At 37.9% G+C, this 19,748-nt stretch overlaps 1 protein-coding gene across 2 annotated transcripts in view; it reads left to right on the top strand.

The window, feature by feature from the left end:
- Window positions 1-19,748, top strand: part of LOC149830423 (SNARE-interacting protein KEULE-like) — a 102,558-nt gene that overhangs the window by 52,736 nt on the left and 30,074 nt on the right. For both annotated transcript variants that reach the window (XM_090016506.1, XM_090016507.1), the window contains 5 exons: window positions 1,193-1,387; window positions 1,506-1,589; window positions 1,695-1,790; window positions 1,865-1,941; window positions 4,591-4,687. In XM_090016506.1, the coding sequence (XP_089872632.1) occupies window positions 1,193-1,387; window positions 1,506-1,589; window positions 1,695-1,790; window positions 1,865-1,941; window positions 4,591-4,687 (549 nt within the window). The remainder of the gene's footprint in view (window positions 1-1,192; window positions 1,388-1,505; window positions 1,590-1,694; window positions 1,791-1,864; window positions 1,942-4,590; window positions 4,688-19,748) is intronic.

The raw sequence follows: 19,748 nt of genomic DNA, 5'->3' as shown, positions 1-19,748 counted from the left end.
AAGTTCCTCGCTTCCCGCTCCCGCTTCTCGTATCGCTTCCCGCTTCCTCAACTGGCAACCATGGTATTATCAGATACATCAAGTCCTCTCTTTCGCGAGGACTTTTTTTATCTTCCCCCTCTTCTCTTGATTTAATTGCATATACTGATGCTGATTGTGGAGGTGATCCCAATAACAGACACTCAATCACTGACTTTTGTGTCTTTTTAGGGGAATCATTGATCTCGTGGAGGTGTAAAAAGCAACAAAAGATATCTTTCTCATCCACCGAAGCTGAATACAGAGCCATGACAACAACGATTGGCTCCGACGACTGCCTGCTGACATGGGAGCTGAAACAACAAAGGCTTCACAAATGTATTGTGACAATTAAAGGGTGATCTACATTGCCAGTAACAAAACATTCCACGAACGCACCAAACACATCAAAATGGATTGTCACTACGTGAGCGAAGAATATCTACACGGGATAATTGATCTGCCATGTCACTTCAGAATATCAGTTAACAGACTTCTTTACAAAGCCTCTCGTTGCTCCCAGATTTCACTTTCTCTTAGACAAACTTTTGCTCATTGTACCGTAAGTTTGATGGGGAGTGTTAAAATGTAAAACTGTACATATATATAATAATAATAATATTATTATTATATTATATTATATATATATATATATATATATATATAAATATATTTTTCATTTCTGTAAATTTTTTCCTTTATTTTTAATTTTTGTCTCTATGTCATCTAGTTCAGTTTGAACTAGGATGACAGTTGCTAGTCAAGTCCTGTCCAGACTTGACTAGCAATAGCTGTTGGACTGTCACAATCCAACAACTCTATTGAGTCCTCTTTCAGCTGTGGATATAAAGGGGTGCAACCCCTCTTGTATTTCATTCCAATGCTTCTTAAGGAATTGGTTTTTCATATCAATAAAGACTACATTTTTATTTTTATTTTGTTTCTAGTTATACCCTTTTTAAGGGTTATGCTTTAGTGTCATTCTTGACACTTGCTCTTGTGAATCTAAGCTCGTGTTTCGAAGATCCCCATTTCATTTCTATCATTAGCATATTATAGTGCTGATTTAATCCTTATGCAAAGTGATTTCTTAGCAAGTACAGTTGAGATTTTAACTCTGTTTTTCCTTGTATGATTTATTTGGCATGCTAATTTTTCTTCTTTTCTTTCAAAGGAACTTCCTTATGTCAGGTATCGTGCTGCTAAGTCATCATTGGATGCATTAACTGAGACAGAACGTCGTGAATTAATTCCTACTAAGTTTGCTGCTGCTCTATGGAACTGCCTGGAGAAGTACAAGTCCACGATCCCACAGTTTCCCAAATCAGAAACATGCGAGTTGCTGATAGTTGACAGATCTGTAGATCAGGTTTAATTAATTGCCTTATGAAAACCCTAAAAATTGATTTCAGTGATGTGGCGAGTTAAAAAAAATTGAAACTATTTATTAAAATCTTACGTGTATTAAATGTTTTTGCACTTTTTAGATTGCACCTGTGATTCATGAATGGACATATGATGCCATGTGCCATGATCTGCTAAATATGGAAGGAAATAAATACGTATACGAGGTATATTCCTCCATCAAAGAAATATTTTTGGTATTGCTCTGTAAGTTTCAATTGAATTACTTTTCCTGACACTACATGAACAGTTCATCCATGATGCTTATGTAGGTTACCACACAGCAGGGTAAAACAGAGAAAAAGGAGGTTCTTTTGGAAGATCATGACCCTATATGGGTTGAGCTTCGGGACTTGCATTTTGCAGATGTATGATGTTTGATTAGGAGGATTTTGTTCTGGTAGACAATGTTAGAACTTCCTTGACTTTGCTTTCTTGTCAGGCTAGTGAACGATTGCATGTAAAGATGCAGAACTTTATTTCAAAGAATAAAGCTGCTCAAATTCGTCATAGCGCAAGGTCAGTGATAAGGAACTTGGGCATTAAATTGAATTTATTAAGTTTCCTGCATGTAATTGCATATTTTAGCACTTGGTTCTGGTTGGAAATTATTCAGTTTGGTTCTGGCCCAGGGACTGCTGGGGTTGCAACAACTTTGGGTTGCCAAATTCTGGATTACAGCATAAAAATGATCATAACATGATTACGTAGCTAATTTTCTTTTTATTTGACTACTATGTATGCCAGTCTTTTTAAGTTCTTATTCGCTTTTTTGATATTTCATATAGAATATGGTTGTCCTAGTTATTTATTTATTATGGAGATGTTAATCATTTTTTCATTCTTATGCTAATGTCTACATTAAATTTGTTCTTTGAGTGCATGCTCATGGGGATTACAGGCTTTTAACTCGAAGAGATTTTTCATTGAGTTATTTTAGATATCTCAATGCTGGGAGGCCTTAGAGAGAAATTTAACTTAGCATAAAGCAGGCAAATTGGTCTACAGATATCTGGTTGGAAGTTAGAGCTTGTTGTTTGACTAGAACTTGGGCATATTTGGTCTTTTATAATAAATTATTCTGATCTGGGAGAACAATCTCTTTGGATTATTGAGTTTCTTTAGTTCTGCCTGGTGGTGACTTGTTACTTGAGTAGTCATTCTTGATTTGGGAAGTCATTTTCTAATTGGGTGTGCATTTACTTTCCCATTGAGTGGTATAATGACTGTTAAGGTAGCTTATATTTAAGGGAAGAAGTTGTAGCCCTTTGAAAAGTCTTCCAGGATGGTGTGTGCCATCAAAGTATTCATCCGGCAGTCTGTTGCTTTTTACTTCTCAATGTCGTCTTTTGATTCCCTGATAGCTAGGGATGTGGCTTGTTTCTCTTCAAATGTCTGGATGAGTTCATATCATAGTCACAGATATCGGCGATATTTTCAAAATATCATTGTAAATTCAGCAAATGATAATATAGGTAAAATATCACGATATTTTGAAAATACCGCCATTTTGATAATATCATGATATTCTTGTGATATTTTCATGATATTATCAATTAGTTTTACTGTTTTTATTTATTTTTTACATTTTAAATGTTTTTCTTCTTTCTTTTACATTTTTTACTTATTTCTTTTATTATTTATGTATTTTTGTCTAAACATGATATTTTCTTATTTATTTTTCTTATTTTTTATATTTTTTAAGCCCAGAGATTTTCCTGAGATTTATCACCAAACCTATAATATCACGAGAAATAGCCTTGCCGAGATATAGCCGATACCGATATTTGTGACTATGGTTCATATTAGTTGAGTGTAGGCCTACATTGGTTTCTTTGTGAACTGCTGATGAATATTCTCAAGGCATGGAATTTATCATTACAACTTGCTCTGACTCTTTTGTTCGAATTTGTTTTTAAATGTTTATTTAATACCTAATTTACCTATATATATGTATTTCCCATTTCACACGAGTAAAAAAATTTTGTTTCCTGTTTCGATTTCCATTTCCCTTCCTGGAAACCTTGATGTTAATATATGCACTTTATTCCTTTGACTGGTGTACGATGAGTCTGATTTTATTGTGGTCTTCTGATGAACCAATTTTCCAGGTAAGTTTAATGCCTTTTCATCAATCCTGGAGGTTAGCATCACAGATAACAAGGATTCATGATCATTTATTAATTTTTCCTTGAGAAATTTCATGATTTTCCATAGTGAAGATGCATTTTATAGGTTCATGTCCATGATCACCCTTCTAGTCATTGGAAAATGTGAACTCAAAAAATATGATGCTTTCACTAAGGTAAGGCTGATTCCTTGGGTGGTTGAAGAGAAGCACTAAAGCAATATTTCTTTGTCTAAGAAAGAATCAGTCCTTTCCTCGTTCACTTTTTAAAATAATCTGCAACTCTGTAAAAGCAGAGTTGTCAACTGCTATTTAGGCCAACATATTCTACCTTGACAAGTCCAACATCTGTCAGTGAGGCAACCCAGCAACCCAGAATGATTCTTTTCTTATTGGCTATTTACTTTTCGTAGTTATGTTGCCTTATTTATTAGATGTTCCATGTTATGCAGTATTTGTAAATGATGAAATCAGTAAACAATTCATAACTGTAGTCACTTGATATTTTGTACATGCAATAAATATGACATAACTTTTATTGCATATAAAATTTGCAAGCTCACACCCATTACAAGGTTACCAACACTTTCAGAATCTTATTTCTCTTTGCAATTTCTTCTGTTATTGGTATGATTTATTTTGTATGAGTTCAGCTGCAATTTTCTTCTGAGATCTACTAAGGCCATTAACCTTCCTACATTATGGTCATAATTGGCCACATGATTTGCTCGAATTGGTATTGAGATTGCTCAGCTTCCTTCGCGCATGTTTTGTAATTGTACCTTGTTGACCATTAGTGTCATGAACTTATCTTGATGCCTTCCTTTTGATATGATATCTTTTGAGTGCCTGGTTCAATTGCATGATTGTCCCTATGTTTCTAGTCTTTTGGTTGTAGTCTGGTCTGAAGAAGCTGAATATTGGAATGCTTCATATCTTTCAGCACCACTTCTATGTTCAATTCTGGCTTCTATTATGAAATTGCATGTTCCCATGGTTATTTTTAAGGACACATATTGACTTCCAAAATTTATTTGCAGAGATGGAAATGATTTGTCAACAAGGGATCTGCAGAAGATGGTTCAAGCTTTGCCACAGTACAGTGAGCAGATGGACAAGCTTACTCTTCATGTTGATGTTAGTTTCTCAAAATGTAGATATATTACTGTAATGAAGTAACCTGAATTACAAGAACGAAGTACAAAGGCACATATACAAGCCCTAGAGTGGATAATGCAAAGGCACAACACAAACACGAGTGCAAAAGCACAAGTCCACTATGGGACAATATAAAGTGCCAACAAATGGCAACACAAACAAACAAGTAAAAGAATAAGAGAGAATAAGGGGGAGAGAACACCTGTTTATACACAAAAAAGGAGGAGAGAGATTGACCTTGGGGAGCTCCCAATTAGAGTTGTTGGGAGCTCCCAATGGTCACATTTGTGACCGGTGGGCGACTCTATGGTCTAAAAGACCATAGCGCTCCTCAAGGAACTCCCTAATTACAAAAAGGGTAAAAGTAAAAAGAAAATAAAATGAAGAAAAATATTGTTTTTAATAAACAATATTTATTACATATAAAAAGACAAAAATGCCCCTATAGGGCATTTAACTATTACAATACCAAAAAAATAAAAAATATATATGTATATATACATATACATATATATTTTAACACCCCCTCAAACTCACAGTGAAGTAACCGAAAGTTTGTGAAGGAGAAAAATAAACTGAGGAGCATGAAGAGCCTTGGTGAAAAAGTCAACAAACTGGTACTATCATTGGGATTTCCTTCCCAATCAGCGTAAGTTTAAGCATGTAAATCTAATGAAAAAGATGCTAAAAAAACTCCCTTTGTTATAGTACTCTAAATATATTTGACAATTCTTATTATAACACTCATGTATATAGTGGTTGGAGCATGCTGAAACTGACTGAGAGAGTAAACTGCATAAGCTATATTTGGTTGAGTGATATACAAGTAAGTGAGAGACCCAATAAATTGGCGGTAAGGTGTAGGATCTTCGAGCAGAGTCCCATCTTCTAGCCTTAATTTAGCATTAATTACTTCAGGGGTTTCTATCTTCTTGTCATTCGAAATACCAGACAATACAATTATCGACAAGTTTCATTTGAGAAAAAATATACCTTCTTGGAGAGTACGCAACTTCAATGCCTCAGAAATATCTTACAAACCCTACGTCATTTTCAGTGATTATCATATCATCTATATAAAGTAGAAGAATAACAACTTTAGAACCTGTACTTTTGACAAAAAGAGCAGTGTCAGTATAATAAGAATGAAAACTCATATGAGTCGTTACATTACTAAATTTATCATGCCAAACTTTGGGGTCTTATTTAAGACCATGCAAAACTTTCTTAACTTTAAGGATTTTTCCTTTTTCAATACAAAACCTCGACGGAGGATCTATGTAAACTTACTCATTTAATTCACCATTTAGAAAAACATTTTTAACATCTAGTTGGCATATGAGCTATTTTTTAATAGATTCAACGGCTATGAGTGTCCTAACAGTAGTCATTGTAGCTACTGGGGCCAAGGTTTCTTCATAGTCAATTGTATATTCTTAAGAGTACCCTTTGGACATTAACCTAGCTTTATATTTTTCTAAAGTCCCATCACTCTTTGTTTTAACCTTAAAAATTCATCTATATCCTGTAGATTTCTTCTCCATGGGTAATGAAGCTATTTCCCATGTTTTAGCCTTTTCAAGGGCTTTAAGTTCTAACATACAAACCTATTTGGTGGGTTAGAGACATGATTGGATCTTCTAAGAGAGGTTTCTTCTAAAGACGAATTTTGTGAATATTTTTCTAAAGCATTTAGAGCAATGTTGTGAAAAACGTTAAGGCGTAGCGAGGTGCTCCACCAAAAATTGTGGCGAGGCATAAAGCGTAAGCCTCATTTTTTTTTGAAAACTTAAAAAAAACTATAAAAATATCTAAAATTACAAATAAAAAAAATGCTTTATTGATGAAGCAACAACCAACAAGAAACAAAAAATCTCAAATAAATACAAAAAAATATGAGATTAACATGTAAAAGTAACATTAATGCAATAACTTGATCTACGCAAGTATCCATGAAATAAAATATGAGGATTCATTCAATAAAAAATTAACATTAACAACAAAATGCTTAAAAAATTAACATTATATAATCTAATGAATTGGATATGTTTAGAAAGCAGCCAAAAAAATCAATAGGGGTTTGACTTGTAAGTCACCTTGTGTTGGGGTGTTTCAAGTTAAAACCCAATGGTATAGTTGTATAACTGGTAGGGGTCTGACTAACTCCATCTTGCCTTTAAAAAAGCGCAGGAGTGCAGAGAGACGCAGAGAGAGAGAGAGAGAGAGAGAGAGAGAGAGAGAGAGAGAGAGAGAGAGGATTGGTACATACCTTTTTCTTCTTTGAGGGAGATAGCTCAATTTTTTTTAGGGCTATTTAGCCCCAAAATTGAGTCAAATGGGGGATTTGACCTCCATTTGACTCATAACTGTGAGGCGCACCTCACTCTAAGGTGCACGCCTCATAGCGCATGAGGTGTATGCCTCAGGGAAATTGTGCTTAAGGCTTGCACCTCAAGGCAAAAAGGCCCTCGCCTTGAGGCGATGCTCACGTTTTGCGTCTTGAGGCACGTTTTTAACAACACTGATTTAGAGGATTCCTTTGCTCAAGCCGGGTATATATTTGTATGGGTTTATAAACAATATCATTATTTCTTATAGATGATTCTGTGTTCTCATCATTTGAATGCACATTATCATCACCATTTTCATTATCATTCAAGGTATTATCACCGTTATCATTCAAAGACTCATCACAAGAAGTCAACTCTTCTTGTTGCGAGAGGTCAAATAGAAAAGTATAATCTACATTATTTTCTTTGGTTCTCTCAAAACCATTTTCATTTTCCAAAAATGTTACATCTTTAGAACCATATAGTTTGTTACTCTTAGAGTCAAAACATCTGTATCTTTTTTGTTTTCTCCATAACACATGAATACACATTCAATGGCTTTGGGAGACAATTTATCTCTTTTATGTGAGAGTACAAAACACTTACAACAAAAAATTCGCAATCGCTTGAAATCGAGTGTTCTTTCAAATAATTTTTTATAAAGAGATAAAAACTTTTAGGAATATCTTTAGAAATAAGTAGTGTTCTAGTGGTTTCTATAATATGCCTATGTTTTCTTTCGGCTAATCCATTTTGTTGGAGAGTTCTAGGACATGATTTTTGGTGAAAAATCCCATTTTGATCTAAATAATTTTGAAACTCATTTGATTAGTATTCACCACCTGAATTGGATCTAAGAATAAAAATGTTGCTTTAAAATTGATTTTTGACAATTATATGATTTTTTTTAAAGAAAGAGAATACATCGGATTTGAAGTTAAGGAAGTAGATCCACACATATCTAGTGAAATCGTCGATAAAAGTAACATAATATGAATATCCTCTTTTTGATATGACAAAAGAATGTTCCCAAACATCCGAATGCACTAATTCTAAATGTCTCTTAGAAACAAAAGTTCTATTAGGAAAATAGATAGATTTCATCCTTCTAAGATACAATCTTTGCAAATCAAATCTTTTTCATTACAATTTTTTCCCCTAAAAGTAAGAAGATACATCTTTGAGTAGCTAGGATGTCCAAGTCTTTTATGCCAAGTTTCATTATCCTTGTCTTGGACATAATTACAAAAAGAATTTAGAGGAATATTTATATAATTCATGAAGTAAAGATCTCCCCTCCTATGGCCTTGCCCAACCCTTAGAAGAGTAGGAGATTTCACATTCATAATAAAAAATTTGATAAACGGAAACGATATTTAAATTTAGTTGTTGAACAACCCTATCTTTTTTTACACAAAATTTTTGAAAAGAGTCTAAGGTTCCAATACTTTTAATTTGCAAAGATGTTCCATCAGCAGTGAAAACATAGGTAGTTTTTGAACTAGTGCATAAATTAGATATACCATTCTCATGAGGTGTCATGTGAAAGTTGGCTCCCGAATCAAGGATCCTATAAGACATACCTAAAGGAGAAGAAGATGCTATCACGACACCTGATATAGATGGAGATTTGAGTAGTTGTTGAAGTGCCTCCGATAGTTGAGTAAGTGAAAAAGAGTCTCTTCACTTGCTTGGTTCATGCTTCTTTGGTGTGGATTCTTCAACGAAAGCCACCTTGTTCTTTGGAGAGTCATTCAACTTGGGGCAATTAGGTCTTATGTGCCTCAGTTCATGGCAATAATGACAAATAGTTTTTTTATAACCATTATAGCTATTTTGTCTCCCAAAGTACGGAGGCTTGTAGGATTTCACATGATTGTCGGGTTTAAAAACGACCAATACTTCATCCCCTCCCTTAATCATACAAAGACGAGTTTCTTCTTAGTATATTTCGGCAACGGTGTCTTCCAAAGGAAAAGGTTTATATCGATGGTGGATAGAAGATCTTGTTCAAATTCGGGCTTAAGTCCATGTAAAAATTGAAAAAAGTGTTCTTTTTCCATTTGTTCCCTTCTTAGTTCAACATTCTCACTAGCAACCCATTTGGGTTTAAGAAGGGATAATTCGCCCCATAGAGGATCAAGAGTACTAAGGTAGTCACGGACATTCATGTCCCCTTGTTTGATGGTACATATTTTTTCTTGAAGAAAAAATCGCCTTGCAAGGTCTTTTTTGTACATACCCTTCATAATGAACTATGCCTCATTGGCTTTGCAAAACTTAGCAATGTTGACACATATTTTGAGCTCAACATTGTTCACGAACCATGCAAAACTGTTTGCATGTTTGCTTTCTCAATCCTCTACCTTGGATTGATGATCTTCAATGGTTTTGATTTAAGCATCTCCTTCCAACGCTTTTTTTTTAATTTGCTTCCAACTTAGTGAGTTTGAGTTGAGGCTCCAGAATAAAACCCATCACATATCCCCAAAGCTTCTTTCCTTTGAGGTTATTTTCCATAGTGGACGCCCGTATCATGTAGTTGGAAGCATTTAATTTGAAGAAGAGCTATTTTTTGTTCATTTTTCATTTTGACTTGATAGAAGAAGGAAGAGAAAATATGGAAGACCACAAAAAGAGCTCCTCCACCTTAAGTTCCGCAAGCACTACAAATCATAAACACTTTCCCAAAGGAGCAAGAGCACTATGACTCTTATGCCATGTAATGAAGTCAGCGTAATTACAAGAACAAAGTGCAAAGGCACATACAAGTCCAAGAGTGGACAATGCAAAGGCACAACACACAAACACATGAGTGCAAAAGCACAAGTCCACTATAGGACAATACAAAGTGCCAACAATGGGCAACACAAACAAGTAAAAGAATAAGATGTTTATTGATAATATGCTTAGAAAAGCATTGAGAGAATAAGGGGGAGAGAATCCCTTTTTATACACAAAAAGGAGAGGGAGTGACCTTGGGGAGCTCCCAATTAAAGTCATTGGGAGCTCCCAATGACTCTATGGCCCGAAAGACCATAGAGCCCCTCAAGGAACTCCCTAATTACAAAAAAGGGTAAAAGTAAAAAGAAAATAATAAAAGAAGAAAAATACTGTTTTTAATAAACAATATTTATTACATGTCAAAAGACAGAAATGCCCCTATAGGGAATTTAACTATTACAATACCAAATAAATAAATAAATATATGTATATATATAAGTTTATATATACATACACATATTTTAACAATTACTTCTATAGATGATTTTACTTTTGCCCTAGATTTTTCCTGTGTCTACTATAATATTATACTGTGAATGTATATGCCTATTTGTGGACAGTAATTATCATTGTTGTGGATCTTGTTGTTATTCATGTTTATCTTCTTAATGTGTATATTCTTTAATGTTTTCACAATCTTTTCTTATTATTTTCACTTCTCTTCTTATTTTGCAAAAGTCATAGTCCCAGTAATGTTGCTTTTACCTGTGTCATCCTTTCAAAAGCAGGTTTTTATGTTTTACATGGAATAAGAAGCTTAGAGGAGACATGCTCCGATTCTGTTCTGTTGTGTTACGTAGCTTATTTGTTTATGTTCTCCTTTTTTGTTAGACTGTATAGTTTTTTATGGTTTCAGTTGATTTAGTCCCATACTAATGGTTTCTTAATGAAAAGTCTCTTCTTTTTTCATATAAATAGGTGGACCTCTTAATATAACAACTCCCTTTCTAGAAATCACAAAAGAAGAATTAGAAATCAGAAACATTCTAGAAATCACAATTTTTTTTTAGAAAAATACATAGAATTAAAAAAAACATTAAATTTACTTAAACATAGATGTGCACTGCTAGAATATGCTAAATGACATATAACAACTAACAAAACAAAATATTTACTATTACCATCAACAAGTCTTAAGTTCATATTCTAAAGTTTGGCAGCTCATTACTTAATGTCATCAAAGTTCATTACATAAAGGTTCTATAATAACACACATTAAGGCTAGAGTCACTAGAAGTTTAGACTACTTTGTAATTTTGATTCTTTGAATCAGCGATTATGTTTGTCGAACATTCCATGTTCTGGAACAAAGATGATGTCTTGTGGTGACCGTAATGAAATCAAGAAGAAAGCAAACCACAATGTGCATAAGCACTAGTACAAGTCCTACAAGAAATGATATTTGCAAATCTTAACATTAGTTTGCTCACCACAAGCAATCACCTCTTTGACCTCCAACTCAACATACTCAAAATTCAAGTGTATCAACACATAAGATAAGAGATCAAACACAAATGTTAGCAATAACTAAACCAATGACCATGCACTTGCAATACCGGCTATCTAAACTGACAATAAATACCAGCTACAACCACGAGAGGTGCACATCCCTTACCTCACAAATGGTTGTTAAACTGCAATTAATACAATCAGCTACAACGGGTGCAAATAACTCACCACAACCATGGTTGTAAAACTGATGAACAAAATCTTTTATCCAAAGAAAAAAATCACTCAAATAAGAGGAAAGAGTGAAAAAACAAGATAAAAAAATATTGTAATGAAAACAATCTGATGTCAATAAGCAAGAAGATTTGAAAACAATATTCAAATGAAATCAATAAATTTTGCAATAATATAAAATTTAATCCGTAAGGACCAATATGGTCACAAGGAAATAACAATTGAGCCATGATAGATAAAGATCAATACGAGCATCCAATAAACAACAAGGGCCAAATAAGCAACTGAGTTATACAACTCACTCATAGAATCAGAGGTCAAATAATCGCCAGTTAGAGCCAAAACAAGCGCCAATACTGCGCTCATAAACCGACAATCTAAACTAACAAAAATAGAGGTGCACGCATAACTCACCCCAACAAACATCTCTGGCTCAACATCGAGGTGCTCATATCTCACCTCGAAAAAGCCAAATAAAATAATGGATGCATCGAATAACAAAAATGGACTAAGCCAAACAAAGGCAAACCTTGAAAATCATATTCCATGGAAACAAGAACTGATTTGACAAAAGTTTCAAATCAAGTGAAATAACAAGAGTTTGAATCCTCAAATAAGTTTAGTAAAATCATGCAATAAATGCAGCCGTATGCCAAGATAAAATATCCACCAATGAGAGTTTTCAACTATGAACAAGAATGTCCACCAATAGATATAAAATTAGGGGTGTCAATGGGTCGGGTTTGCTTCAGACCCATGTGGAACTAGACCCAAACCTGACTTGAGATGATGGTACGGGGTCCGGACCTAGGTTTGATCATACCTACCATAAGAGAAACCATATGTAACGCCCCAAAATCCAAGACTTGTAACTTTTTATGAAAAGTTCGAAAGCTTTTGAAATCATTCGTTTATCAGAGTTTTTAAATAACAATTTAGCGAAAAATGGTGTTTTGGTAACACAATTTTAATCAAAAGAGAGATTTTCAAAGTAACTTTATTCCAAATTTATCAAAATGTCCTCAAGAGCGAGACGTCAGGGAAAGAGTTTCATCTGGATCTCATCATGCCATCGCAAATCCAAAACACCATCTGCCCATCGGACAGGTCAGTTTCGCAAAAAACTAGTAGGAGTGCAAATGACAAGAAGGAACAAAGACTATGATAAGCAAGATAATTACTAAACTAAACAGGAGAAGCAAAACTAGCAGAACTAACCATACATGTTGCCGAGTATTGCAAGCTAAACTCAAATAAAGCAAGTAGCTAAATACGAGAGCAGTAAGCAGTTACATTCGTCATAAGAGAAATAAGCCAACAAGTGCTACATTACAACAATCACCAAGTAGTTCAACCAAGTCACATGCTAATATATTGCGAATAGCATAATGCTATTATCATACACATTTAACTAGTACGAGCAGCTAGTTATTACTAGCAAAGAATTGCGTAAGCAGTTCAACCAACTGGAGCAGCGCCACATCAGGAGTGCATAGTTCAACGAGTAGTACACTGAACTACAGAGCAAACAAGCAATTCACGTTACATCACACATATCTCATAATAATGTGAGTAGGTCATATTTTGTTCTGATTATTAGCTGGGCATTGTGGATACGCACAAAGCACGAAACGTAGAAACAATCGAGATCGATCCGGGAGTTTATTATGCTATGTATTTTATGATACTCCGAATGACTGACTGAGTCCGCTTCTAAGAGAACGACCAGTGACCAAAAGAGTAAATCCCAAAGGCATAAGTGGCCCGTGAATGCATCCATACTTTTGTAAAAGTGGCCTGAAAACTATCTTTGTAGCTCATATCCCCTAACTCTGATGACTGGGGAAGCTAAGTCTTTTGCCCGTAACACCCATTAATGGCCTGTCCATCAGAGTTTTGTACCATCCATCCTCTCTCTTGATGAACCGTTTCAAACGGGCACGACGAAGGTTTCTTAACCGCCGCCCCATTCTACATGCTCGGGTTCATTATACCCACTCGAGCATCTTGCCTACGAAGGCAAAACATCACCATTAGGTGATTAAACGTGACAGTGCACGTTCGTAGCAACCACACACCTCTCATCCTACTCACCGCAATACGCAACGTACCTGTTCAAAAGTACAACCACGATGAGAGGGATCAACTTATTGTGAGGGTGAAAACATCACCATTTGTGGTCTCAAAACACGTGCCATTGCACGTTCAAGGTAGACATAAACCTCTCATCCTACTCATCGTAGTACACAACGTACCTTTTCAAAAGTATAACTACGATGAGAGGGGTATGGATTTCTCAAAGAAAATCCCCACAACATTGCTTTGCCAAAGTACACAATGTAACCATTCAAGTTCAAACTTGCCATACTCTGGTCCTTTAGACCGTCACAAGCTTCTTGCCTGTTAGGGAATATCAAGGTTACATGATTACCATAAAGTACTAAAGCATATTTCGAGGTTACCACAAACCTCTCATCCTACTCCTCGTAGTCCAAACATATTGTATATGACTAAAAGTACAACTATGAGGAGAGGGGCATGGATTTCTCAAAGGAAACCCATCAACAATAAACTTACGAAAGAAGGAAATGCACCAACTATCTTAGTTTGGCCAGAAACCCAATAATTAGGTCTCGCATCAGAGGTAATGCAACAACGGTCTAGCAATGACGCAGGTTCCTCAGTAGAACCCTTGCCCAATCCATGTACATGCCCCTAAACAGGGTCATCCGAATTGCATCGAATACATGAACTAAAGTTGCTCCCGAATACATCGATTTGAGAGATCCAACCACTATCTTGCAAAATACTTTCGAAATTCGCTTTACAAAACTATACATTTCGAAAATAGGTTTGTGCCTAAAACTCATCCTTTTTGGAGAACCAAGGTGCATAAGTGTGCATCGTGTCTTTTAACACAAATGAACGAAAAAAAGAAATATGCTCAAAGTTGCACTTAAGTGCAAGTCAGCAGAAGCGGGCTCGTGCATAATACAGTGCGACGATAAAGTGTGATCGATCCCCAAAGTGCAAAACTGTGTATCGGGCGCAAAACCTCGTAGGCAATGCACAAGGTACAAAACAATACCTCAGCTAATCAACCAAGCAAGTAAGTAAATACTCAAGGCGATGCACGAGGTACAAAACCGCACCTCGGCCAAACAAACACCCAAGCAAGTGAATACACATGACAATACACGAGGTACGAAACCGTACCTCGGCTAACCAGACATACAAGAAAGTAATACACAAGGTAAAAGATCATCAACACCATAAAAACCAGAAAGGACAGAAAGAAAGAAAAGTCTTGGGGCATAAAGCGTGAGGCAACAGAAAGAAAAGTGCAGAAATTAAAAGAGACAGAAGTTAAAAGCAGAAAGTAAAAGACATGACACATAAAGCGTAGTGCAAAAAAAAGAAAAATACAGAAATTAAAAGCAGGAAGTAAAAGCCATGGCGCATAAAGCGCGGGGCAACAGGAAGGAAAGTACCGAAATTAAAAGCAAAAAGTAAATGCGAAACAAAAGCTTGGGCACATAAAGCGCGGTGACAACAGTAAGGACAAGAAAGTAAAAAGCCATGGCACATAAAGCGCGGGGCAACAAAAAGGAATGTACCGAAATAAAAAGCAGAAAGTAAAAGCCTAGGCATATATAGTGCGGCAACAACAAAAAGTAAAATGCAGGAAAAGTAAAGAGGACAAGGATCACGAAACCGCGTCCTTGAGTTAAAAGACATACGTTTATATTTTTATATGTATACATGTATAATTAACCCTTTCTTTCCATTTTCAATTATCTTTTCTTATTTTAGCATTTGTCTATTCATTGTCTTTTCACACAACATTCCCTTACCTTGAGGGGTTGCGGGTCCTTGTGCGCCTGTGGGCGTAAGTGCGAATGTGCAAGAGTGGGCTCCATCGTACAACCTGTGAGCGCAACGATGTTAGTAAGACATGATTAAAAAAAATAACAAGTGGGTTTGGTGAGATCCGCAATGTTTGCTAGATCAGACCCCGATAGACGAGTAGGAAGGGAGCTCAACTTCCTGCAGAAGAGCCTGCCTGCTGGAACAACAAAGGCCCTACTGCCTGGGCCTGGCTGGCTGCAGACTGCATGCAATGGCAGAGGCAGAGAGCAAGCTCCCTGCATGCCCGAACAACAGAGAGAGAGGAGAGGGGAACGGGGAGGGCTCGACCACTCCCCGCCAACAGGAACGCAGAGAGGGGCTCAACCCCTCCTTTGCAACAGAGGGAACAGGGAGACAGTGAGGTGGCCCGAACCCCTCCCTCGCAATACAAGCAACAGGGGGGGGGGGCTCAACCCCTCCCTTACGAAACAGGAAAAACGGGAGGGGGCTTGACCCCTTCCTGATGAAAAAGAAGTAACAGGTGGGGGCAAAGAATTTTTCCCAAACTGCTGAAAGCAACAAGGCGGCAGGGGCGTCGACCCCTGCCATCCTGTCGGAAAATTGGCAGGGGTTAGCCCCTGCCGAACGACCATGGCTGCCGAAAAGACAGACAAGCAGGGCTTTAACCCTTGTCGGTCGACAGAAAAGAAAAAGGAGAAGAAGAAGACAACGAGGAGGAGAGGTGCTCAACACCTCTTTCCTGGTAGACCCAGAGCCACCCACGATGGTGGCTCTGGTCCACCGCCAATAAACGAAAAAAAAGGGGGGAAAAGGGCGAGCAGGGGAGGTGCTCAACACCTCCCTCCCTGGCAGACCCAGAGCCACCCCGATGGTGGCTCTGGTCTACCGACCAGAGAATAGGAGGGTCGAGGGAAACAAATAAGAGAGAAGAAGACACACAAAGGGGGAAGAGGTTACCTGCAGAGGCGGCCGGCATCGCGGGTTACCCGACGAGGGTTGTCGACAAGAGCTCAAGAGGAAGGCAAGGAGGCAGCAGGCAGGGTTGCCTGCATCGGTCCCGGTAAACAGAAGAAGAGGACGAAGGAGCGGGAAAAGAGAGAGTGAAGGTCGGGAGTTGGTGTCGCCGGCGTGCGGCTCTGACGAGCTGAGGGAGCTCTGACGTCGGAGGATCCTTTGTCGAAGAGGCACGAGGGAGCGGGTAACGGGGTCGTCGGGGGTTTGCCAGGGAACCAACATCAGGCGGCCCCCGGCAAGCTGTGGGGGACCGAGAGGGGGGGTGTCGGCGGAGACCACCGGCGCGCGAGGTCGGACGGTAGAGGAGAGAGGAGGTGGCCAGCGAGGTGTAGCCGACGGCGGGGCAAGGGGAATCGCCGTTCTCGTCGCCGATGGGAAGGCCAACGGAGAGAGAGAAAGAGAGAGAGAGAGGGACGGTGACAGGGATGGGTGGCTCACCGGAGCTTCGTTGAGGGTCGCCCCAATGGTCGTCGGCGGTTTCGGTCGTCGGTGGCCGCAGAGGAAGGAGAGAAGACGGGAGGCGGAAAAGAGGAGAGAGCGAGAGAGTGGTGAGGGGTTTTGCTCCTCGTCGCTCTCGGCCTGCGTCTTTTAAAGACGCAGGCTTGAACGCTCGAGAATCCAAGCCCTGGGTCGGGCCTGGATCCGATTCGGGTCCGACACGGTGGACTGGCGTTGGCACGTGTCCGACACGATTTTTTTTCATGGGCTTTACACCATACCTGTGTTAAAATATATATATATATATACTGATATATATATACATCCGTATATATATAAGTATATATATATATATATATACATATATGTATATATATACTATTTCTCATTTAGATAAATACCCGATAGGGGTATTCTTGTAAAACCACATATGTATCTTTTTCTTTTTTCTTTTTTCTCTTTTTCCCTTTTTCCTTTTTCTTTTTTCTTTATTTTTCCTTTTTTGTAATGACCACAAGGGGGCCCCACACTTGTAGTCGTTGGGGCTCCAACGGTCAGATTTCTGACCGTTGGGGCTCCCAACAACTACAAGGGAGCCCCCCTTGTGGTTTCTTTTAGTGCTTCCCTCCTCTATAAATAGAGGAGGTCTTCCCCTCTTAAATGTATGGGTTTTTACACCCTTCTCTTCTTTTCTTCAATAAATCCAACTTATGACTTTTAGTCATTTTCTATATTTGAGAGTTTTGTGTGTGCACATTCGGTGTTTGTGTTCTTGACTCTAGTAGTCACTCTTAAGGAGTGACCCTTTTGCTCTATTGGTGCTTCCGCCTCTTTTCATTACATGGTATCAGAGCTCGGTTGGTTATTGGGGTATTCTTCTTGAAGATCCAACTCCCTACCGTCAATTAATTGGATTCCTCACTTATCTATCCATCACCCGTCCTGACATAGCTCATGCGGTTCATGCAGCAAGCCAGTTCCAGCACGCACCTACTACGGTTCATATGGCGGCCGTAATGAGAATTGTGCGATATATCAAAAATACCATCTCAAAGGGACTCTTCTTATCCTCTTCCTCATCTCTTGAATTGACTGCTTTTACTGATGCTGACTGGGGAGGCAATCCCAATGATCGTATCTCAATTACGGGTCTTTGTATCTTTTTAGGTGAATATCTCATCTCGTGGAGATGCAAGAAGCAGCAGAAAGTCTCCTTATCATCTACTGAAGCTGAGTATCGGGCTATGGCAATGACAACTATGGAAATCGTATGGCTCAGAAGTCTCCTTGCTGACATGGGCGTCCTCATTTTCACTCCTACCAAGCCCTGCTGTGATAACAAAAGTGCGATATACATTGCCAGCAATCACACCTTTCATGAACGGACAAAGCATATCGAGATGAATTGCCATTATGTTCGAGACGAATATCTCAGAGGGACTATCTCATTACCATATGTTACTTCAGAATATCAGCTAGCTGACTTCTTCACCAAAGCGCTTCCAACTCCACGATTTATGTTCCTCCTTAGCAAACTTTCGGTCTTCTCCCCGTAAAGTTTGAGGGGGCGTGTTAAAATATATATATATATATACTTATATATATATACATCCGTATATATATAAGTATATATATATATACATATATGTATATATATACTATTTCTCATTTAGATAAATACCCGATAGGGGTATTCTTGTAAAACCACATGTATTTTTTTCTTTTTTCTTTTTTCTCTTTTTCCCTTTTTCCTTTTTCTTTTTTCTTTATTTTTCCTTTTTTGTAATGACCACAAGGGGGCCCCACACTTGTAGTCGTTGGGGCTCCAACGGTCAGATTTCTGACCGTTGGGGCTCCCAACGACTACAAGGGAGCCCCCCTTGTGGTTTCTTTTAGTGCTTCCCTCCTCTATAAATAGAGGAGGTCTTCCCCTCTTAAATGTATGGGTTTTTGCACCCTTCTCTTCTTTTCTTCAATAAATCCAACTTATGACTTTTAGTCATTTTCTATATTTGAGAGTTTTGTGTGTGCACATTCGCTGTTTGTGTTCTTGACTCTAGTAGTCACTCTTAAGGAGTGACCCTTTTGCTCTATTGGTGCTTCCGCTTCTTTTCATTACATGGTATCAGAGCTCGGTTGGTTATTGGGGTATTCTTTTGTCATCTTGGAAAGCGTGCCTCTCAAAGTTTTGAAGAAAGGAAGAAAATTTGGTACCAATGGAACGTGACTCTAAAGTGGAGCTTTCTTTCAAGCTAAATGGGTCCAATTATCTCATGTGGGCCTCCGCTATGGAAAATCATCTAAGAGGTAAGAAACTTTGGGGCTTTGTTATGGGAACTACTCCCGAACCCTCTCTTGTTCTTACCAAAATTGAAAATGAAGTTGAAAAGGCTTTAGATGGCGATGAGCGCATCAAAGCCATTAATGAACATCAATCCAAAATCGAGGATTGGGAAAGTAACCATGCCAAAATTTTGGCATGGTTTATGAACAATGTAGATCTAAAAAATTGTGCTAATATTGCCAAGTTTAGAAGGGCCAATGAGGCTTGGTTTTTTCTTAAGGGTATGTATACCCAAAAGGATCTTGCTCGGCAATTCTTTTGTCAAGAAAAAATTCGTTCTACTAAACAAATGGATATGAGTGTTCGAGACTATTTTAGCTCTCTAACCCCTCTTTGGGATGAGCTTGCCCTTCTTGAGCCCAAATGGGTTGCTCCACAAGATATTGAACTAAGAAGGGAACAAATTGAAAAGGAGCACTTTTTTCAATTCCTTCATGGACTTCGCCCGGAATTTGAACAAGTTAGGGCATCTCTTCTCCATAGAAGCAAAGCCCTACCTATTGAAGATGCTCTTGCATAAGTATGTCAAGAAGAAACTCGACTTGGCTTGAGCATTAGGAATGATGAGGTTTTGGCC

Source organism: Nuphar pumila, chromosome 8 (genome assembly GCF_984573655.1).
Source record: "Nuphar pumila chromosome 8, dmNupPumi1.hap1.1, whole genome shotgun sequence".
Classification (NCBI taxonomy): domain Eukaryota; kingdom Viridiplantae; phylum Streptophyta; class Magnoliopsida; order Nymphaeales; family Nymphaeaceae; genus Nuphar; species Nuphar pumila.
The sequence above is the reverse complement of the archived record's forward strand: the minus strand, read 5'-3'. Positions and strand labels throughout refer to the sequence as shown.